At 43.0% G+C, this 23,945-nt stretch overlaps 1 protein-coding gene across 2 annotated transcripts in view; it reads right to left on the bottom strand.

Annotated features, from left to right (window-relative positions):
• Positions 1-23,945, bottom strand: part of pacrg (PARK2 co-regulated) — a 149,600-nt gene that overhangs the window by 107,925 nt on the left and 17,730 nt on the right. Inside the window, exon 2 of one of the 2 annotated variants that reach the window (XM_084915026.1) lies at positions 15,018-15,152. The exons of the other annotated variant lie outside the window; for it this stretch is intronic. Within the exon in view, the coding sequence (XP_084771152.1) occupies positions 15,018-15,152 (135 nt within the window). The remainder of the gene's footprint in view (positions 1-15,017; positions 15,153-23,945) is intronic. 2 annotated transcript variants of the gene reach the window in all.

Genomic DNA, 23,945 nt, shown 5'->3' with positions numbered 1-23,945 from the left:
CTGAAGAAGAATTCTGAAACACTAAAGATGGTGGCTGTCCTGCCCCTTTCTCCACAAAGCTAATCAACAACCAAAATTCCAAACATAAAATGCATCAATCATACTGTTGCACTGACATGCACGCAGAGGAAGTTTAAAATCATTTCAGAAACCAGAATAGTAGGAGCATAACTTGAGGGGGAAAGAATATACTTTAAGAATTCTATAAATGCAGACCACTGAAATTACACCCAAGCCTGGTTCTGCCAGACTTTCCTTCTGTTAAAAGGGAGTTTTTCATTCCCACTTTTGCCAAAGCTTTTGCTCATAGGCAGCCATCTGATTATTGGGGCTTTCTCTGTTCTCTTTTTGTAGGATCTTTACCTTACAATACAAAGTGCCTCGAGGCAACTGTTGTGATTTGACGTGATAAATAAAACTGAATTAACAACATACTACTTATAGATATCTATGGGTTAATGCCTTGCAAGCCTCATTTCGAGGAATGGCAGCTTTTGGCACTTTTCAGCCCTGGACTTGACCCTTGAATTTCACTCATGAAATAAGCAATCTCCAAATGTCTGTGTTTACTTTACACTTGGTGGTTTTACTATCTTCTCCAAGGATGTGCAGATTATTTGAACTTAGAAGTTACCAACTGTCTGCATGTTGCTTGGGTTATGCTGTTCTCATCTTCAAAAAACCCCCCGAAAAACTGTCTCTTAGGTCATTTCACAAACATGATATCGCTGCACTGATTAAGATTGCCATTCCATTTCAAAAGCTAACCTGTGCTCTGTGCTGGTGAAATGCTGGATACATGAGGTTAATACGGATACTGTAATACATAACACATAGCCAGGTTCCATTACCTTATGTCAGTAAACAGGGAAACATTTAATACATTTCAAACAGTTGACACACACACACACACACACACACACACACACTTTTTACCTGTAGCTCATAACAACAGCGAGGCTTTCCTGGTCATAAAGGCAAATTGTTTCATTCTTACTTCACGAGGCAGGGTAGAAACAGATGTAGGCTTACTCATTGGGCTGTCTGCATTCTTAGTGCTTGGCCTTTATTGAAAATATGTATTGGTTTAGTGAAGGCTAAAGTTCAGGGCAGACTGGGGTTAACTGCCCTTCCCCGACAGCACAGATGAAAAAGTGATGCGCACAGTTGGAGGTTACTGTGTGTCAGTCTGCCAGCTAACACTGGCTCATTGGGAACCGGGCACGCTCCATTTAACTTCACAGGGCATCCATATAGTGCGTGCTCCCCCTCACACAAACACACACGCGTCGAGGCTCTTGCTCCCCCTGCTTCTCCTGCATGGCTTTGCTGGGTTCCCTGCCTCCCATACCCTTCCAGGAAAGCCAGAGTCACTCTGCCTCATTAGGGTAATTGAGACAGGTCCTCCCGGGACTAAAGAGCTGCTGAATTGCTACCCACTCGCGCATTTAAAAGACCACTTAATCAAGACCTTCTGTGTATGGTTTTATTCTCTTTCTTTCCCAGCACTCCCCTTCTTTTTCTCGTCATACTTTTCGTTCATTCCCTTTTTTCTTTCCTCGTTTCTGTCAGGTCTCTCAAACAGTGAGACGTCTGTGTGCTGCTAATTGCCAGCAAGGAAATGATCTAGGGAGTTTCCTTCTCTACTACTATGCAGTCCCTTGGTACTGAGAAAGCATCTGGTCCGTGGAAGTGTGAATGGGTGACACAGCAAAGAAAAAAAAAAAAATGCTGACCTGTGGATGCTGTGAAGGAATAAGGAAGGGAGCGGGGGGGGGGTTGACAATGAGTGAGGAAGGAGAGGAAAATCCACCACCTCAGCAATTCTGGGGACCGAGCTGCTACGAGCTGACAAAGACACCCAGATTGTGGCCAGAGGTTGTCTCAGCGAGGTGAGGTGTGCCAGAGCACTCGTCATGTAACAAGTCAGATTTAGCAATACTGCTGGGTCAGGTCAGACTCAGACTGAAGTAAGAGTCACGGCTGCCACCGCGCTGCTGTCCTCTTCTGTTGCTCATCCATCTGAACACAAATTACCGAACCTTCCCACTTTCGCTAAGAAATATAGACTGGAGTGTGTTTTGTGAGGGTGTGCGGTTGCACTTTAGTCACACACACACACACACACACACACACACACACACGATCAGTATAAAATTGACTACCCGAAAGACGCCCGAGGACGGCTGAATGCTCAGCGTGTATTTTCTCTCAAGATTTGCTTACAATATTGTAGCCCAGGTAGATGAGGACAAAACAGATATGGTGTTCATCTGCTCCCAGGAAAATAATGACAATGACAACAACCTATATAGCACAAAACAGAGGAGGGGGTGGGGAGGGTGTCACCACAGAGACCCTTCTCCTTAATCATGCCCTATTTCTTCCTCTATTTCTGTCTTTCTCGGTTACCTTTTTTACTACACCTCTCTTTTTCTTCTCATTTTTCTTCTTTACCCAGCTTCTGCTCCCTCCATTCCCTCTTATCAGTGACAGGCTGGAAACAGAAGCGAGATAAGGAGACGCCAAAGCCAATACAAGGTGCGGTGGTCGAACACCCGGGGAGATTAGTCATTGACATGTTTGTCAGTTAACAATGGCATACGTGCAGCTCAAACTGGTAAACGGGCACAGAAACAATGAGATGAATTTCTCCTCATAATGCATTATATGCCTCGCAGCTTTAACAGCCAGATCCTGGCGCATACTGTTCGTTCCCTGAGGTATGGCGGGACAGATTACTAAAACGGAGCTGCCACTGCATACTTTAATCAGTTCCTGTCACTCACTCACTCAGACAGACACACAAGTTACATTTACACGCATACATGAATTCAGCTGCATCTGCTTCTGATCTAAATAACAGAGCCCTTAACAGTCGAGTGAACCAACAGTTCTTTGTGCCCTTATTTCCTTTGAGTATGTCAGTATTACTGATTGTCTGCTGTGGTGCTCGACGCTGTACAGATATAGCACAAGTTAAACATCATGCCCAAAATATTTTCGGAGAAAAAAGGTAAGTGGTATTTTCAAGGAATGATGATTTCATGCAGACTGCCTCTTTGAAAGTTAATGCACATGCAGCTGGAAATATCGCCGATTTGAGGCAATAGTTCGAATAGCGTGGAGAAGACATTAAGTTTTAACCCCCCACTCCCACCTCATCCTCCTGTTGAAAGAAGTCTTCTTCTATTTGTATTACTAAGTATGATTAAGGTACAGAGTTTTTTTCATGAATAAAATGTGAAATTTCTCTGTGGTCATTTAAAAAAAATCAAGATTTTAAAAGAAACTATTTTTGCTTTTGTGTCTTAATACACTATAAATGTTTTCTCCTACTAGGGAACATTGTAAAAAAAAAAAATTGTAGCATTAAAAATTCTCAAGACTGAATAAATATTTTGACCCTTGAATTTTGCCATGACTTTGCATGCACCGTGCACTCCAGGTCAATGATGTGAATTGGTTGCACCCCAGAGCTATTATTTCTAACAGTCCACAGTCAAAGAACGCCACACTATGCTGCCTTTGATTGCAATTTTCAGTCCACAGGAATCAAGAGAAGTGATATTAGGCTTCAGAGCTTTCCTGTCAACAAAGAAAAGGAGAAAAGAGTGCGAACAATGTTTGTGGACAATAACAACTTCCGAAAGACCTAAGGCATTTCTCCCCTTATGCATTTAAAAAATGAAAAACGTGTCCTATATTATTATAGGGCATTAAGTTTTTCAGATTAGCAAATATAAAAATAAATCTGCTAACTAGAAAATATAAAAATACATTTACTAATTAGACTTTCTTTTATTTATTTTTTTGCGTAAACCATGTGAGATACACATTAGAGAATTTCTGAATTTTTGAACGTGTGTGGAGCACAACTTTAATGATTCTGCAAACAATATTTTAAAATTGTTATGATTTGGCACCACAGTTTCATGACGGATGGATAATGTTGGATAAGCTGTGTGCTAAATTAAGACTTCTCACGTGTTTTAAATACAAATAACTGCTGCTACTTTGTCTTCTACAATTAAAGCCAGAATGTTCTGCACCACTTCTGCAGAAATGCATGCAACGGTTTGTTGAACCCCATTTAGCTTACATTCACTGCCTTTCCCTACTTTTCTACAGTAATCCTACATTTTGGCTGCTAAGCGGTATCTTCATAGATAAAATTACTGCCCAAAGCTCACAGGAAAATTGCTCCTGTTTGACATAAAAAGCCCAACATTTGTTGAAGTTCACCATGACTAAATATATAATGCTGTTTTCAAATGTATGTCTTTTACCATGTCAGAGCTCAAGATGCTCTAATTTCCATTTTGTGATCCCCACAATATTGGTTGAACTTGAGTATGAATATGAATCTCCAAATCATGATCTACAAATTGCAATAACATGAATTTTGTTTAATGAGCATTCTGACTAGAGTTTAAATTGATCAAACTCTGAAATATCTAAGGAATTAAAAGCTCTGATTAACAGTTGATGAACATGTTATTGACTTTACCGCTGTTGAAGTCAACAAATAATATTTTTTTCATATAAAAGCGCAAAATGTGTTCCAAATGCAGGGTGCTATGCAACCTGCTTTCAGTCCCACTGGCACAGGGGTATAAAATTAAGCCTATGTCTCCACACATGTGTGACAGAATGGGTCATTCTAAAAAGCTCAATTAATTCAAGCTCGGTATTGTAATAGGAGGCCACCATTTGAATAAATCCATTTGTGAAATCTTTGCCCTCCTATATATTCCACAATCAACTGTAACTGGCATTAATGCAAAGTGGAAGGAGGCTTGGAACCACAGCAACTCAGCCATGAAGACTGCATAAAGTAACAGAGCAGGGTCGCTGAGTCCTGAGGCGCATGGTGCATAAAGTTTCATGGGGAGCAGCTTCTGTAGGTGTCATGTGCAGGTGGCCCAGTGCTTTTTTTTCCCCATATATTGTATTTGCAAAGAAGCTTTTTAAGGTATGAAGACTTGTAGGATATACTATGTTTTATGCACACTTTACTAAAGTGTGCTTGTGGGTTTCAGGTGTCACTTCCAGAAAAAAGTCCACAAAAGACAAAGGGTAAAGCCATCTTCTTGCACTTGCCAATTTAAATGGCAGTTAAATCAAGAGAATGGCCACGAGTCCTCTACTCCCTTAAAACGCTGCCATTTAGAATTATTTCTGCTTTAAGGCGGTGAAGGCTAGATCAGAGCATATAGAAGCATATAGTAAATCCAAATCTTGTGTAATACTGTCCTTAAAACTATGAGGGAAAACAAAGGGCCTTTACATTACAGCACTGGCGATTGTGTCCCTCGGTTCCGCAAAGTTTCTGTTTTTCTCCCAGACAATTCCCGCTGGCTCAATTAACTATTGATCAGATTTGTGGAACCGAATGTAAATAATTAACAGAAGTGGAGATAGCATCTGCAGCCCTGTAAACAACTTCAATACACAGGCCTCTGTTTCTCTGATCAATAGGGCGTGGACAGCATGCACAGCAGCCACTGTGAAGACCTCTGCAAGGTGGCCATGGAAACAGAGAAAATCACATTTTTATCAGACATCGCAGTTGCGTCAGCAAAAAAAAAATGAAGAAAAAACCCATCAACACCAAAGCAGTAATCAGGCCCTGGCTGTTTTATTGTAAATACAAGTGTAGGAAAAACATTATCTTCTTGACATTTAGATGTCTAATTAATTTCTGATAGGTAATAGTTAAATGAATTTTGAAATCACTGCTGTTGAGGCCCCAAAGTGACTTTCGTATACAGGGACTACACTGAGAATGAGGTGGCCCCAGTAAAAATCTGTCATCCTTATAAGCAGCTCTGAGGGAAGAGATCCTGGTTATGCCCAACAAAGCCCATGTAAGAAAAGCTCCAACACTACAGAGAGAAAAGCAGGACGCTCTTTGGGGGAGCAAGTACTATATGGCACTGTTCAGGGGAACTGAGAGAAGGCCTCTGGGTAACCCTATTTGAATATCAATGCCTCCTGTGATCCACATCAAGGGCACTGACAGGGGCACCTCTATCTACAACTACCTCCAGCAGATGTAGGCGTGTGTGTATACGGATCACTCTGCGCAGTCATCAGCCACCGCATTATTCCAAGGTACTTTGTACAGTGCATTAATCACAGAGACCCTTGAGCGCTTCCATGGATCCAAATATTCCGACCTTGAGGTTACAAGAAAGACATTAGTCCTGATCCATTCAAAGTATTGGAGACAGGGAGGGGAGGAGAGGGAGGAGGCAGAAAAGCTTTCAAGGTAATGAAATTCTGCCATAATTTAAAGGAAAAGACTTGTGGGGACAAGCCAGAGCTAGAGTAAGAAAAAAAATTAAATTGGATTTTTTTTTTCCTTTTCCCCCCTTTATTTTAAATTAGGCTTAAGTGCATGTGGGGGGTAGTTTTTCTTTCTCTTTTCTTTTTTTTTTCAAAGAAAAGCATGATAACAGCATTAACGTTGAGAATGAATCGAATCATTTCCAAACCAATTAACCTTTGACAGAATGGATGAGTGGACAGGAATAAGAATGGTGCAGGGCAGAGTGGGAGGAAGAGAGGGGTGGGTTGAACAGAGTGGGCAGCGTGTGTGCAGAAATATGGGCTTGGCAGGAAGGGGGCTAACATTTCGAGGTCACTCCTGTCTTCAAGCAGGCTGCGAAGGGTCTGAGTGTAAAGGCTATATCTGACTAACACAGACATGCCAGTACTGTTGGCGGTCAGTCTGAATGGGGAAATGTCATATTGTTGTAGACATCGCTACTGGAAGAATGGCGAAGAAAATCAGCACCAAAAAGGAAAGGTGGACACTGAGGAACGGGGAGGACATTGGTCCCTTCAGTCTTACTTTCTTCTCTGTCCTGGCCCGCCTGACTGATTATAGAAGGGGTCTGCAGTTAACCCCACTTATTCTTTATGCTGGCTCACACTCCCTCTCTACCCCAATCTATCTATTTCTATTCCTCCCTTACTGGCTCGCACACAGCTGCAGCCGGTCCATTAAGTTAATTAAAGGCTCCATTTTGAGCTGGAGCCCGCTAGCAAATACGAGTGCCAATCAATAGATCTCTGGCTTATTTTGTGGGAGGGAGGGGTAACGGTGCCGGTGCTGCATTCGGGGACATGATTTGTAGCCTTGGCAGACACACCATGTCCCTCTCTGTCTTGTCCTCTGTCTCTGTCTAATTTGGTAGCCACCCTGCCCGTTCCACAATCTCCTTCCCTCACTTCACTGTGATGTCATCTATCACCTCCCTCTCCCGTCTTTACCCCAAGCTATCCATGGCTCTTCCCATCTGTCTAGAAGGAATCACAATCCTATGTTTCCCTAAGAGAGTGCGTGGGCATTTGTTTTAGTCACCATCTGCACAGGGAAGCCAGCTGTGTGGGGTTGCATCTGGTGCTGGAGGCATGGGAGGCTAGGGGGGAAGACAGTAGCAGGGCCTGGATCAACAGGGTGTCCACAGGGATGATGTTAGCTTGGAGACGAGGAAACGAGCAGTGGGCCAAAGGGGAAGAGATTCTCAGTGACTCCAAAGATCACAAAAATGAATTAGAAGTTGATCGAGCCACTCTAAGACTTAATCAGAAAGGATTTTTGAAAGTATTTGTAAAAATATTTGCAAAGTGTTTGCAGTATTTGCAATTGTGACATTGTCCACATAAATTTGTCCAAAAGTGCATACATTTCAGGAATAGAAACCAGAAAATTACATAAAACCAGGTTAAAAAACACTGTTCAGTTTTGTTGACACATTAAGCTGAATGCTTTTACAGAGGGGATTTTGGAAATAGCTTTTTATCACTTAGGAATCAAACGTGTTATAAATAAGGTGGTGAACAGTATGCACCAAGCCTCTCTGTAAAAACTGTGGGAATATAAATGGGTATAAAACTGGAGAGTTTAGAGTAAGTGGTGCTGAAGTGGACATTTGTGGCTCAGAGTCTGAGAAAAAATTAATTTTGAGATGACATCCTTTAGAGATATGCATTGTTAAAATGTATAATTTCACTGGAAACTAAAAAAAAAAAGAATAACAGACATCACTATGAAAGATAATTTCATAGTGCAGATAATTTCTTGCATTGCATGATTTCTAAATATTTATGTCTAACCATGCAAATAGTAACTTATTAAATATGTACAATCCAGCAATTTTCTTAACTACTTAATTTAGGGTCTCAGGAGAGCTGGAGCCCTTCCCAGCTGACAGGTCACCAGTAGGGATGGGTACCGGTGTCCGGTGCCATGATGGCACCGGTTCTGACATAAACGGCAGAAACCAGACTGAAAAGCAGCGCACATTTCGGTGCTTTATTTCGGTGCTTTTTTTTTCCTGAGCTGTGATACACTTCTAGCCAATCCTTTTCCGTTTCCGAGGATAGTAGGCGGGCCCAGGTACGTACGTTCTTTTAGAGCAGAGCTACAGATTAAAAATGCCCAAGGCGAAGCGGTCAAAAGTCTGGCTGTACTTCACAGCAAAATATGCAAACTCAGCAGCCTGCAACAAGTGCTTTAAGCTGATACTGTGATACTGTCAAAGGAGGTAACTCCTCGAATCCGATGAAACACCTGGCGACGCATAGCGTTTTTTGTTTTTTTTTAAAAGCCGAGAAATGCGCCGTATTTGATAGCTTGCTGCGAGACCTCACACAGAGCACATCTACTGCGGGTGTGGTGCCTGTTATCGGACCCGGATTTAGCAACATCCCCCAAAAACCCGAAGAGGAGAGTCCTGGCCCCTAGCCCTGCCAGTGTAGCAGAAATGATGATGATGATGATGGCAGCAGCAGCCGTTCTTCTCTGCGTGAGTAGCTTAATGTTGTTCGTGTGTAATTTACGTTGAGTAGGCTAACCGCGTTATTACATTAATGCATGTAAGGTGAACTAGCAAACATCATCATAGCTACATGCAGCTGTCTTCTTGTTTGATGGCAGATACTCCCTTCACCCTGGCCAAAAAGGCTAAAATGACCAAAGAAAAAGAGGGAAACAGCTAAACATGAGAGGTTTTTGGACAAAGTTTGTGTTTTTTCCATTGTTTAAGCACTGCTTCCAGCCAAGAGTGATACCATATATGCCCCATAGCTGCAGAAAAGGCTAACATTGTTATCTTTTTACAGCTGAACATGAGAGGTTTTTGGACCAATTTCGTGTTCTCCATTCTTTGAGCACCGTTTGAGCACCGGCACCGTTTCAAAAGTACCGATTTGGCACCGGTATCGGATAAAACCTAAACGATACCCATCCCTAATCACCAGTCAACTGTAGGCAAATTATGCACTGACATTTGTGAACTGAAAAAGCTCAACAGACAAAGCCCAGTAAAATATAATACACATGTGAATTTTGGATTTCTTTGATTTTATAGCCAAAAATTAAACAGTGCATCTAAAAACAATGGTTTTCTCCTTAATATTTTGGCATACATTTGCATGGCCATAACTCTGAGTCCTGTATAGGACCCAGAGGAAGGACCAAAGAGCTAAACAGCTTTATACTGAGTCATATTGTAAGTCATCTTCTGAAATAAAAGTATCTCCAATGATCCACCATTTTCTCCCAAAATCCATTTTTCCTATTGTCTCGTATCACAGCAAGAGTGGAAGGCCCACAGGCTAAACAACCATCATCAGCTTCACGCGGCGTTCGTCTGCTATGAGTAATGGCTCAGGGCAGCAGGCGGTGTAGCAGTTCAAGATCCACAGACAAGCTCTCTCTCTACTGGATGCCTCCATTCCAACAGTCCCCCTCATTCCTGCAGTCACACCAGCAGCATGGAAGTGGTGCAGCTCGTCGGGCTTCTTCCCAGCAGTCATTCGGCAATTCTTTCCCTCCAGGGAGGCAGCCCATGCACATCTTGATGGTTAGCCAGCGTTGTTAGTTGGAGGCCTTTTCCTTCCACCTCCTTCATCTACTCCTCCTTTCTCTTCTCGTCTCTCATTTTTCAGCGAGGATGCATGCTGCTTTTTCCACTTCTCTAATCTAAACTCCCTCTTTCTCTCTTCTCTCTTCTCTCAGTGAAAGCCCAGGGGGGCTTGTTCATATTCTCTCCTCTTATTGTGTTTCATCTCTTTCCTTATGACACAGAACTATCCCCCCAGAGTATCCAGCTTTCAGCCAGGGAGCTGTAGAAAACGCATGGTTAACCCCATTTTATTCTGTCTATTCAAAGGTTCCCTGACAAAGCTCTAGTGCCCACAGCAGATAAGACATCATTGCCAAGGAGCAGAAAGGGAGGTATGGTATGCATTCACCAAAATTAAAGAGAAGGTCATTTTCTGCAAAAGGAGCAGTATTTCCAAGCAAGATGTTGCACCATAATGTGCATCTTAAAAAACAATGGAAAAGCCCACTTCCTGAAGCTTATTTATGAAACAACTGTTGGGGAAGTGCTTTGCTGCTGTACTTCTGGCTGGGAAAAGTATTTGCTCTTAGATGGGTTACTTTAAGGTTTCTAATGTCTGAATAAAACTTCAGTGGATAATATTAGCATCATGCTACAGTAACCTTCTGTCAATGATAATCTGAGACATGAAAACTATGAATCATGTAATAGCTAATTTAGGTGCGAGACAGTGGAACAAATGCCATAGCCTTATATACTGCTGGTGCACACGCAGACTGTGTTTCACTTTGCTATTAAATAAGTGAAAAATCACTTGAAAGCAGCAGTTTACTAAATTGACTCCCAAGAATAAGAATACACCAATAATATGTAATACAGCTGTCAAAAAGAGGGGTCATCAACTATAAGGTATGACACGTAAAAATGCAAATAGTTAGATGGTATGAAAAGAGGATGTGCAGGGAGGAAGGATCCTTTCCACTGCTGTATCTGCAATGACCTCATCTCTCGTCTCATCTCTCGTGCACCCCACTCTTTTTCCCGTGCTCTTTTTTCATTCTCTGTCTATCTTTCATTTGTATCAAGCGCGCACTCCCATTGCATCTCTCAAGCACATGCACCCTCATCCTCGGTCACCCTAACCACCTCATTTCTCCAGCCCTCCCTCTTCTCCAACTCTCACTCTGTGCGTAATTCAATCATCCCAAGGAGATGGATATCCGTCCCCTAGGAGCGCTTACGCTCTCCATTTCCTAAAGCGCTTGATCAGATTAATTGATTGTCCCCTCCCCATACCCACCACCAGCATCTCTGCGCCCCCTTATACTGGCCGAAGTCAGTGTGGTGGCGGAGGACGAGCAGAAATCAGGTTTGCATTGATATTTTTATAAAATGGCTTTTTCCTGCTGCCCCTAGACAGGCTTTGGACAAAAGGGAATAGATAAAGTAGATGGGCTGGGAGAGGGGAGGGGGCAGACAAGCATGATTTAAAAAAAAAAAAAAAAAAAAAAGGAGAATAAAACAACAACCCGGAAGCATACAAGAGAAACACAGAGCTGAACATAAGATCAAGGGACAAGATAAAACAGATAAGCGATCAATGAAATGAAATATACAAGACTGTTTAGGGGGTTTATAGTACATGTGAGGTGAACGCGTGTGCATTGCATGTATCTGAGTGCCACAGTGTCTGGCTGTAAGCCTGCAGAGCACAGCGGAGGGTAGAGATGGGGAGTCAAACCAAGCCCCGCAGGGAACGCAGGAAGACCTCAACTCATCTATTATAACTGAGAGCCAAACGGCTGCCATGTCTCCTGATTGCTGAGTCCCTGTGGAGCTCTCTCTCTCTCTCCCTCTCTTTGTCTCCCTCTCTCTGTTCCCTCTCTTTCTCTGTCGCTCTCTTTTTGGCACCAGGGATCGCTGTAGATTACACTGCTGTTCCAGGCCTTTGGCTGCTACGTTATGGCAGTGGCCAAATACAAGCACAAACCATACAAGCATTCATGCACACACACACACACACACACACACACACACAACACAGCACACAAACACACAGGCACACAAAAACACATAGACAGGGATAGGAACTCGCTCGACACTCTCTTATCTACCTGCCGCACATGTTCCCCATACGTGTAAAGCTTTTACCTGAGCGCCCCATTACAGCTGAGGCTTTTACCTCTGGAGAGCCAAATTACCTTTCAGATACAACCTTCCCTTTTTCAACTTGCCCTTGACATTTGGTTCACTTGCTTTCCCCCTGAACATATAGACTCAACCACACATTATAAAGCCACACATACACCGGCAAGCTACACATACAGTCACAAAGCCGCACGTCTCTGTGATCATAATGGATCACCCGCGCCTAATAATTCCCACGCATTTATAAGAAGTTTTGTTCTTCAGTTAACCAACTACTCCTTAAAAACCCAATTACACACTTTTTAAAATATGAACATTAATTTATATGAAGACCTGTTAAATTATTTGGTTGGTTTGGAGCCCATTCCCCTGTGAGTGAACGCTATAATCTGCAGTTATGCACAGCAGTACTCACAATTCCACACTGCCCGCCCAGCAAGATGTGGAGGAGAGTTTTATCTATTGAGTCACTCTTGAAGAAAGCATTTAGTGAGTGAAAGAGACATTCTTTTAGCGGTACTTGAACCGACTAAAAGGAAAGCACGGGTGAATTCTGGTCTGACATTTCACAGTTAACAGTAAAGAAGTTTCCAAAAGTCAAAAACACCAGCCTGCTTTATTTCACAACAGTGTGTAAAAAGTAAGTTAGAGTCTCCTCTCTGATTTCTAACTGTCAAAGGAGTCGCATGCATTGTTGTAGCATAAAAGTACTCTAATTAGCTGGCTAAATAGGGAAAATCCAAGTACTAATAAAAATGTAAAAACAACAACAACAAACAAACAAACCAAAACAACAAAGAAGAAGAGGTTAAAGGCAAAATCTAAAATATTTTTTTCGAATAAGCTTCATGTTCATGATGAACAATCGCACAAAAATGTCTGATCACGGGAGCAAAACTGGGAGTAGTTATTGTTTTATTCTGGATTTATACACGTAGGAAAACCAGTAGTGGGAATAGCCCCCTCTTCGCTGCCACGTAGCAATGTTTGGGAAACAAAATGTGTTGCCAGTAAGTTATGACATATCTGATTTTCCACCAGAATATTAACTCATGCAACTGCCTACAGCCCCAGCGCCAGGCTACTACACTGTAAGAGGAGAAATGTTAATAACGTGTAGCTGGTGATTCATTGAGAGGCCAGTAACACATGCTGCTCACCCTGCTGCTCAGAAAGACTATGACTATGTACTGTAAGTGGAAATAGGGAAAAAAGGAACTACCTGTCTGCACCTTTACAAGCGAAATGCTGATATTGATGGCAAAGATTTGTTTGGCTGTGCATGAAGTCTGTTTGTCTATTTTGTGGTCAATTTGAGAAGTGAGTGGCGTTGATGTTTCCTGCTTTGCAGAGGTAAATAAGCATAAAAACTCTTTGTAGGGGGCTTGAACTGCTGACCTGAATGCACAAACTAATCAGCTGATAGTAGAAGCTGATATGTACAGCATACACATATATGCTCACAGTCTGTATACATGGGCACACAAGCTAAATAAACATACCAGTCATTTTTCTTTGCAAAAGGCTCTCTCTGTTACTTACCTTCCTCAGACTTTTTATTTGCTAGGGGGCTGTGTTTTCAGACCGGGATTGATCCTGAGCTGCCATCTTGAACCCGTGCCCCGAGGGCAGCTCAGTGCAAACACGCAGCAGCCCCTCTCCACTTACTCCAATCATAGCTACACTTTTTGTTATAGTATACCCACACATACAGTGCAACATGGGCTGCCTCCAGTAAACAAGAGGCTGGCTAAAATGAGTCATATTCAGCAGGTTTCCCAGACATGGATTAAAGCTAGTCCTGGACTAAAAGATCACTTCAGGAAAGCCAAAACGAACATAACCGCCAAAGATGCTTCAAAGTGCAAGCCCTAAGTGTGAACGAGCACCCAGGAAAACCCTTCTCTTACTGAGGATTTAAAAAATGATGAGGCTGTGTGTAAGTGCTGGGAGGGAGGATCAATAAGCATAACAGCAGCACTGAGTATGACAGCAACAATTACATACACCACATCCCATTTACTGAGTGTTTTTTTCATCGGCAAAACACAAAAGAAATCCATTGCTTTTTTTTCCAAACACATAGATTCATTTGAACACTTTACATAAATAATTCATTCAAAGGGAGATGCTTTTACAGTGTTTTCACCTGAAGACAGACAGCTAACTAGCAAGAAAGCTCACTCACTCACCCACCCACCTCTCCTTCTCCCTTTGAAGTAGGAAAAAAAGAAAGAGAAAGGGGGCATAATTTGCTTGATTCATTTATCATTGCTTACTATGAATAAATGCCATTAAGCATAGCGGCTGCATGCAGTTGTGAAGTTATGGAATAGCTGGCAGCATAGTGGGAGCTGAAATAAAGCAACATGGTGATTAGAAAAAAAAAAAAAACCCAAAACGCATCAATCCTACCCACGCTGCAACGGTTCAGAGCGGAGTGTTGAAACACACATATACAATAAACTTGCAAATGCATACACAGTCACTCCCTGAGTTTTTGCTGCGACTGCCCTGAGTTCCTATGGAGTTTGTGATTGATGGATTCTCTGACTGGTGCTGTGGGACAGGTGAAGCCTTTCGAGTGAGCTAATCTACACTGCCTCCTACAGGATAACAGCCCACACTGGGCCTGTGAATATGTGAGAAACTGTCATCTTCACCTCAGCCGAGTCGATAATGATGACGATAAACGGTGTTTGCACAGCACTTATCAAGTCTTCAGATTCAACCGTCACATGTATTTGACAGCAAGGATGGTTTGAAACGTTAGACAGTGCAAAAAAAAAAAAAAAGACTTTAGTTGTATTTCATTCCAGAATTGAGATTGTTGGGGTTATTATCAAAGGATGGCCTTACTGAGGTTGTCCAGACTTTAATTTGCTGCTATTAGCTTTGTATTGCTCCCGAAGGTTATTTAAAGTATCTTTTTTTTCTGACATACAGCATTACAGCCTTTGTGAAAACCACAACGATAAGTCATCTCTTATCAGAGTGTAGCGTCCCTACCTTCCATGCAATACTGTTCCCTCGGTTTTCATGTTTCACTGCAATCGGAAGCTCTCCACGCTCATAGTATTTGCGGAATGTGCTTGGTTTGGCAGGGCACTCATGAAAAACCCTGGAAGCTCTGGGACCTACCACCTGGTCAGGCAGAAAAGAGAAAATGGTAATTAAGAGAAAGGAGCAAAATAAAGATTTAAACAGAAGGAGACATGCACAGTGAGTGAGAGTGTTGTTTTATGAAATCAGAATTGACTGTGTTTTCTCCTACAAGAATAGAATCACTCCCACTGCCTTTTCTTTAAAGTAATTCGGGGAGACACATGTGCCTGCTCTTCTGCTCCTCCAAGGAAGGCAAAACGCAGAGCGAGTGTGTGCGTTTGTGTGTGTCTGCATTGGCCATGTAGCCAGAGGCACTGCCAGAGGCATTGTTAGGATCATCTTTTCTCTGCCTCCATATTGGATATGTGCTATTACTGTGCCACTGAAAGCCAATGGGACTCCTAACACATCAGCCACAGTGTCTGCCACTATTGCTGTGGGATCCATTGATGGTGGCGCCACATAAGATATGTAAGTAAATGCAACACCCCTACAAAATAGAGCAAGTAGAGAAAATTATTTTTTAACAATTTCCATGTAGAGCTGTGCCGGTGGATGATGATCTCTGGGGACTGACCATGCTTGGTGTGATTGCAGATAGCTGGCCAATCACAGCAACTTTCCCATTAATCCATTCAGTTAAGATTATCATTATTATCAGATTAATATGAAATTTAATATGCCTGACTGTAGTCATTCGTGACAACGGCGTGGACACGCTCACACCTCTGCGATCTTTGAGTGTTCCCCTCATCTCAAAATGAGAGACAACAGCCTTTCCGTCCTGTGTCTTTACAGAGATGCTAGTTTAGCCCAACTACTAAAGTTTGTTCCACCGAATGTGTGTGTTTGTCTGTGACACGCTGTGTGTGGGGAAAGAATAGTAAAGAGTTTTATCACACCTATATAAAAACAGGCTGAATGACTTAGCGGTATTATAGACCTAAAGACAAATAAGCATAAAAAAGCCATGTTTAATATTATGACTTTAAATGGTCTTTCGATATTCATCTGTTTATGGTCACTAATTACAATAGACTGAATTGCTGAATAATTCATCTCTGTATGTGAATGGGGCTCTCCTGCTGGTATATCCTCACGTGTTTCTCATCATGCTGAAAGTGGCAAATAATCTCCCCATGGTCGGTCTCTCTCTCTCTCTCTCTCTCACTCACACTCACACACACAGGCTGTGTGTGGGTTTTCTTGTGTATGGGCTACACAGTGTGTATTATAGAGGGTGGGTAGTGCTACCATAATGGGTAGAGATTAAAAACATCCCCCTCCCTGGCAACACTAGCACTGGGTACTGGTGATCACACAGGGGGGGCGATAAGGCTATGAAGGAGATCGCCCCAGCCCTAGTCCCATGTTACAGTACAACTGGGACACAAGAAATTGAACTTTTTCATAGCCTATTATTGTTTTCATAGGTGACACATATTTTGGGGACTTCAAAATATCATCTCAGTGATATATCACTCATGAGTGGGCAGACTATTTAAGCTGAAGCAGCTGGATTTGTTAAATCTTACAATAATGATCACCGTATATGTATGTGTTTGTATGTATCCTGTCTTTCTTTTATTGGATGGGCAAATCTGAACAAAACTTTGCACAAACACTGTTAAACAACATCTGTAGGGTTTATTTTTTGATTTTCATATACAGTGGGGCAAAAAAGTATTTAGTCAGCCACCGATTGTGCAAGTTCCCCCACTTAAAATGATGACAGAGGTCAGTAATTTGCACCAGAGGTACACTCCAACTGTGAGAGACAGAATGTGAAAAAAAAAAAAAAAAAAAAAAAAAAAAAAAAAAATCCATGAATCCACATGGTAGGATTTGTAAAGAATTTATTCGTAAATCAAACCTCAAACAAGGAAAATCTCTGGCTCTCACAGACCTGTAACGTCTTCTGTAAGAAGCTTTTCTGTCCCCCACTCGTTACCTGTATGAATGGCACCTGTTTGAACTCATCATCTGTATAAAAGACACCTGTCCACAGCCTCAAACAGTCAGACTCCAAACTCCGCCATGGCCAAGACCAAAGAGCTTTCGAAGGACACCAGGAAAAGTATTGTAGACCTGCACCAGACTGGGAAGAGTGAATCTACAATAGGCAAGCAGCTTGGTGTGAAAAAAATCAACTGTGGGAGCAATCATCAGAAAATGGAAGACATACAAGACCACTGATAATCTCCCTCGATCTGCGGCTCCACGCAAGATCTCATCCCGTGGGGTCAAAATGATCATGAGAACGGTGAGCAAAGATCCCAGAACCACACGGGGGGACCTGGTGAATGACCTGCAGGGAGCTGGGACCACAGTAACAAAGGCCACCATCAGTAACACACTACAACGGCAGGGAATCAAATCCCGCAGTGCCAGACGTGTTCCGCTGCTGAAGCCAGTGCATGTCCAGGCCCGTCTGAAGTTTGCCAGAGAGCACATGGATGATACAGCAGAGGATTGGGAGAATGTCATGTGGTCAGATGAAACCAAAGTAGAACTTTTTGGTATAAACTCAACTCGTCGTGTTTGGAGGAAGAAGAATACTGAGTTGCATCCCAAGAACACCATACCTACTGTGAAGCATGGGGGTGGAAACATCATGCTATGGGGCTGTTTTTCTGCCAAGGGGACAGGACGACTGATCCGTGTTAAGGACAGAATGAATGGGGCCATGTATCGTGAGATTTTGAGCCAAAACCTCCTTCCATCAGTGAGAACTTTGAAGATGAAACGAGGCTGGGTCTTCCAACATGACAATGATCCAAAACACACCGCCCGGGCAACAAAGGAGTGGCTCCGTAAGAAGCATTTGAAAGTCCTGGAGTGGCCTAGCCAGTCTCCAGACCTCAACCCCATAGAAAATCTGTGGCGGGAGTTGAAAGTCCGTGTTGCTCGGCGACAGCCCCAAAACATCACTGCTCTCGAGAAGATCTGCATGGAGGAATGGGCCAAAATACCAGCTACTGTGTGTGCAAACCTGGTAAAGACCTATAGTAAACGTTTGACCTCTGTTATTGCCAACAAAGGTTATGTTACAAAGTATTGAGTTGTATTTTTGTTATTGACCAAATACTTATTTTCCACCCTGAATTACGAATAAATTCTTTACAAATCCTACCATGTGGATTCATGGATTTTTTTTTTTCCACATTCTGTCTCTCACAGTTGGAGTGTACCTCTGGTGCAAATTACTGACCTCTGTCATCATTTTAAGTGGGGGAACCTGCACAATCGGTGGCTGACTAAATACTTTTTTGCCCCACTGTATATTATGTTCATCTCATTACCTCCCCTGTGAATGGTTCATTTTTTGATTGCATTTGTTTGTTTATAGTTAAGATTAAAATATTACACCTTTGCAACAACAGAGTTTAGTGGATGAATGGCAGAAAGCCAGAGTCACTATTTTCCCCATCTGTGTCCCTTGTGTGCATTCCTTGCCATCTGTGTCACACTGCCACATGACTGTCAGATGTGTGGATGTCATTAATCCTCAGATTACCACTCTTGGAGGAGCTGAATTATGCCAGAGAGACCCACACACAGAAAAGTGGGTCTGGGATGCGTTATCTTTGGCAGGACATCCTCAGATGGCTGTCCAATTTGACAGATTTTAAAGAGGATCCGAGCTATTACATGCTACTCAAAGTTTTCATGTTACATCACTCACTAGTGTTGCCTGTTGGTGACTTGAGTTCAATTTAAATACTAGAAGGGCACTAGGAGAGTGTATCCTTCACCAAGGCCAATGAGTTCAACAAGCTTCATGAATTTCAGCCCGGTAGGTTTTGCATAATCTTGCTGACAGACAATCATCGCGATCGTGGCTCAAGAGTTGGGAGTTCGCCTTGTAATCGGAAGGTTGCCGGTTCGAGCCCCGGCTTGGACAGTCTCGGCAGTTGTGTCCTTGGACAAGACACTTCACCCGTTGCCGCCTACTGGTGGTGGTCAGAGGGCCCGGTGGCGCCAGTGTCCAGCAGCCTCGCCTCTGTCAGTGTGCCCCAGGGCAGCTGTGGCTTGCCATCACCAGTGTGTGAATGTGTGTGTGAATGGGTGGATGACAGGTTGTGTAAAGCGCTTTGGAGTCCTTAGGGACTAGAAAAGCGCTATACAAATACAGGCCATTTACCAAACTGCACCGAAAACATACCTCTGCCTGGCTCTCGCTTCGGAGCAGGACTATAAAAAAAATTACAACTCCAAATGTATCTCAGTAAAACTGCCACCAAGGAATGATGCAACGTGGATCAAACTTTAAGCTGCGCGTGCAATACGATGTAGTGGGTGCCAGGATCAATAGACTCTGGAGAAACAAAAAAGAGAAACTACCGTGAGGGACCCCAGGTGAGTGTCGTCGAGCGCTCAGTGCATTTAAACAGCCCTAATGCACCGTGGGATTGCAGCAGAGTCATTTCAAATGAATCCGTTTGGAGCATTTGTTTACCATGCCAGGGAATACTGAATAATATTATGCTGATTAATAGGCACAGGTTTGTATACCTGCAGGAAAAAGACAACCCAAACAAAATGTCTGTGACTAACAATGCATGTAAAACACAAGAAAAGGCACTCTGCAGTACCGCTGCTCTACTAGTCTTAAGGAATCCCAGCAAACACGTATACCTATTATCAGGCTGTTATTTTGAGTTTACACTCAGTTACATTACCATAAATGTTACCTATTGTTTCGAATAATCCCATCAACAGTGCCCTTATAAAGAGACTTTTCCTTTTTATTAGACTCAAAACCAATTAGTCTATAATTGCTTGGATTGCTTTAATTTAGCATTTTCATGAATAGAAAGTGTCAGCTTGCCTCATTAGAATTTTATTTCTGCCTTGTCACATCATATAAGTTAATACAACACTGGAATTGTTGTTTCATTTAGACTCTGAAGCACACACCACTATTATCTGTTTGCCTTCTCTCTCTCTTTTTTGTGTGTTTTCTCATTCTCTTCACCGTCACCTTTTTTCCAGCTGAAGAAATAGCTGAGGAAATAGGAAGCTGTAAGGCTAGCAAGATCAGTGCTGCTCCAGCCTGCAGGAGTGACAAAGCCCTCATATCCAGGTAGCTACGGCGGTGGTTGAGCCACGCTGCACGGGGAGGCTAAAAATAGCTCAGACTGTCCAGCGAGGAGAGAATGAAGCCAGACTGCATTGACTGGCTGAGCAGCTTTTATGGTCAGGAATGATGACGCTGCAGTCAATTCAGTGGCCTGTGTTCATAGCTGAAGTGTTGCAAGCTTCACAGTCACCTCCCTGTTTTCTCTTCAATTATCATCACCGGCAGACAGTTCACGTCAACGTTGCCAAACACAGAAGCCCCTTTCCCTTTGTTACTGATATAGGCCACCATTCCCAGCAGCTTACAGAGAACTATAAGAGGAATAGCGTTGTGGGGAGATTACCACCTGCTGTCTTCCAGATGTCATTCCTGTTATTTGCCTGCTGCTTTTCTGCCATTTTTCAGAAGTGTTTCTAAAGCTTTTGTATGCTGTGAGGAAACCCACAACAAATAACTAGCCACTAACTTTGTTTATCTCAATTTGACTCCTGACATATACTCTATGACAGTGGTCCCCAACCCCCGGGCCTCGGACCGGTACCGGTCCGTCAGTCGTTTGGTACCGGGCCGCGAGAGTTGAGCCTCAGGTGTGAAATGTATGGTTTTCAGGGTTTTTATCGGTTTTCAGCATTATTTTGTTATCGTTTTGATCGTTAACTCGGTTTTCCTGGGTCTTTTCACGTGTGTTATGAATAAATCTTTTTTTTGGTACCGGTACTAGTTTTATTTTGTTGTATTTATCCGCAACACATTAAAGGCCGGTCCGTGAAATTATTGTTGGGCATAAACCGGTCCGTGGCGCAAAAAAGGTTGGAGACCGCTGCTCTATGAGGAAAGCTATACAATCCTCACTTAAGCAACGTCTATGTGTGAGAAACTCTGTATATCTGCAAAAATGTGTTGATAAATTGTAAATATTAGCCTGGTCTTTTCTTCATTCTGTGATTTAGGTTTATCCTGCAATCAAAGTAAAAATTGTCATATAAGAACAGGATTTGATGTTATAGAAAATGTGAGAAACCTTCTTTGCAAACCTAAAATCATCCCTGTTCTAAAACACTGGCATAAACAGAGAAAAAGAAAAAGAAAAGGCAGACAACAGGAGCCTATACATAGACCTGCACAAGAAGATAACCTCCCGCCCCTCTGTAGAGGCCATAAAGAGAGTCTGCAAGACGACAGACTACAGAACAGAGAGAGGTGGTGTAAGGCAATAAGTGTCTGTTTTGTGTGCCCCTGGAGCACATATCAGAGAGTCATAACAAGGCAGTGCTGGTCAGATGAGCTCCAGGCTGTCATTTCTCTCCTTCGTCTTCACTCTGCCTCCAGATCTGTTTCCTCCCTAATGCTGTTGTCCGCTCCAACTACATTCACCGTAAACCTGGCTGCCGTTAGAACCACCGAGGCAGTAAAGCACAAACACGTGCTCGCACACCACACATGCTGAGTTCCCCACGGGCAAGCCGAGCAGAGGTGTGATTGAACAGCAGCAGGGCCTTGTGCTCCTGTCATTTATAACGGTGTCATCATGAGAAACAGAGATGCTCCCTCTAACCTTATTAGTATGGTTCTCATAATGTTGACATACAGAGTGAAGTCGAGCACCCAAAAACAGGCAATATAGCAATATATGCGATATTGTATATTGTATAAAAATTATTTCCCAAGACATTTCTCAAATGGAGGTTATTTTGGTTCAGGAGTATTAGCATTTTTCCTTATCAAATAATCAGAAAAAACAGGAAAATGCATGGATGCCTGTCAAATAAGCTGACGCACTCATGGGCTTTATTGTACGCGAAGCAGTTGTGCTTACTGTTGCATCGCCTCTCAAAGGGCCGTTCTGAGCCAAGAAAAATCCCAAAAATGAGAGATAAAGGTGACGCATGAGACAGCTACTGAAAATGCTGGAAAGAACTGGAATAAGAAAAAACCAGAAAGACAGAGAAGAATATAAGGGATAGAAGCAGGAAGCAGGGGAAGGAGATGGAAGACTTGTGGATATGATAGGAAGAGGGAGACAGGGAGACAATAGGTGTGGCTCATCAATTCTGAGGGTGAGTTCAGCATGGCGGGGCTGCCGCAGTGTGTAGGTGATCCATCATTTTGCCTGGGCCTTCAGCTCCACCGCTCTCTCACATCTCTCCATCTCCAACACCACCTTAAAACTCCCTTGAATTCTTCTGATAGATGTCTGGTGAAGGCTTGTCAATTATTGACAGCTCAGGATTGCCTTTGCTATTGCACTTCTTGGAATTCCTGAAATGTGGCTCATCTCCCATCACCTTTCTGCAATTTGCTGGGGGGAGAAGGGCATTTTGCTGCCTTGCATTTGTATGGGAAAAAAGGTGCCACTGCAACTTGCATCACCTGTTCACTGAAGGGAGTTAGGTAGTTGCTAGCTTTCTCACTTGCTCTTTCTCTCTCTCTGAATTTCCTGAGTGAGAAGTTATTGAAACCTACTTCCATGCACAAGGCCGCTATTCCCGATGGAGGGTGCGGGGTAAGTGAGTCACAGAGGATGGAACAGAAAGGCAGAGGCTCTCCTGATAAGGTCAGCTTGCACATCGCTGCCACTGGCAACAAAATTAGCTTGGTTTTTTTTACAGAGCATTTTTCGCCTCCATATAGCCCAGCCGACTGCCTGCCCGCTGGTCACAAGGGATGCGAAGCTGGGTTACACATGCATACTTTAGTCTGAAAATTTAAATGGGCAAGAAGACAAAATAATGGAGGTATTTAGGCTGTTAGGGAGCCAGTGTTACACAGCCATGTCCAAGCAATCATTCAACACAATATTTCTGCTAACTCATTCCCTCTGCAGGGCAAAGCACAGACTGGTGGGAGGCAGATTCCTTTCAGAAGAATAAATGCACAATATTTGTGCAACACTTCATTAATTTCTCATGACCAAACAGCAAGTGCAGTGAGTTTCATTATGGGCAGAAATTAGCCGCGTTGCGAGAGACAAGGTCGGATGAGAACAAATGGGTAAAGCGGTCTCGCTGGACGGGAAAACCACAGACTGATGAAAGGTAACAGACTCTTTTGTTCTGAGTCACAGGTACATAGAGGTGCTGCTTTATTGTCATTGTGTCACAGGCATTTGCGTCAACAATATCGTGCACACAGGCACAAGGGCAGGGATGTTAGTAATGAAAAATGACGACACGGCAAGGTAAAGACGGCACTACACGCCTCATGTCACTACAAAGACAGGAGGATGAAACAGGTGACAGCCACCTACTATTGAACTGTGCTCGAGAGGGACAACTTTAAAGAAGAACTTCAAAAAGCATCGTCAAGCATTGAAGAGCGCCCCACTGTTTTCTGTCTCCTCTAGTTTAACCCCATCACTTAAAAGAACAGCACAGACACGGGGAAACGTTAAGGGGATGTGAAAGAAAGAGTTTGAGGTAGGAGTGCGAGAGGAGGAGTGTAAATGAAAGAGGAGCTGTGCGAGGGAGAGAAAAGAGAGCGAGCGAGACAGAGCAAGGGAGAGAGAGAGAGGGAGGGAGAATGCCCTGAGTATTTTCCATCTTCTCTGTGTGGCCCACTTATCAGCCAGGCAGCAGGGCAGCCTTGTGCTTACGGAGCCCTATTGGATGATTCGTATCACCAAACCACAGTTGAGATGATGGCACACAGTGAATAAGCCTGCATGGAAAAGGCAGAAAATGTTAGCTCCTGCTCCTTGTTAAGTGAATGGAAAACCAAATGCACTGAGCCTGGGAGGTTAAACTTTAGAA

Source organism: Perissodus microlepis, chromosome 19 (assembly GCF_051167445.1).
Source record: "Perissodus microlepis isolate ML-2025 ecotype Zambia chromosome 19, ASM5116744v1, whole genome shotgun sequence".
In the NCBI taxonomy this organism is placed as follows: domain Eukaryota; kingdom Metazoa; phylum Chordata; class Actinopteri; order Cichliformes; family Cichlidae; genus Perissodus; species Perissodus microlepis.
The sequence above is the reverse complement of the archived record's forward strand: the minus strand, read 5'-3'. Positions and strand labels throughout refer to the sequence as shown.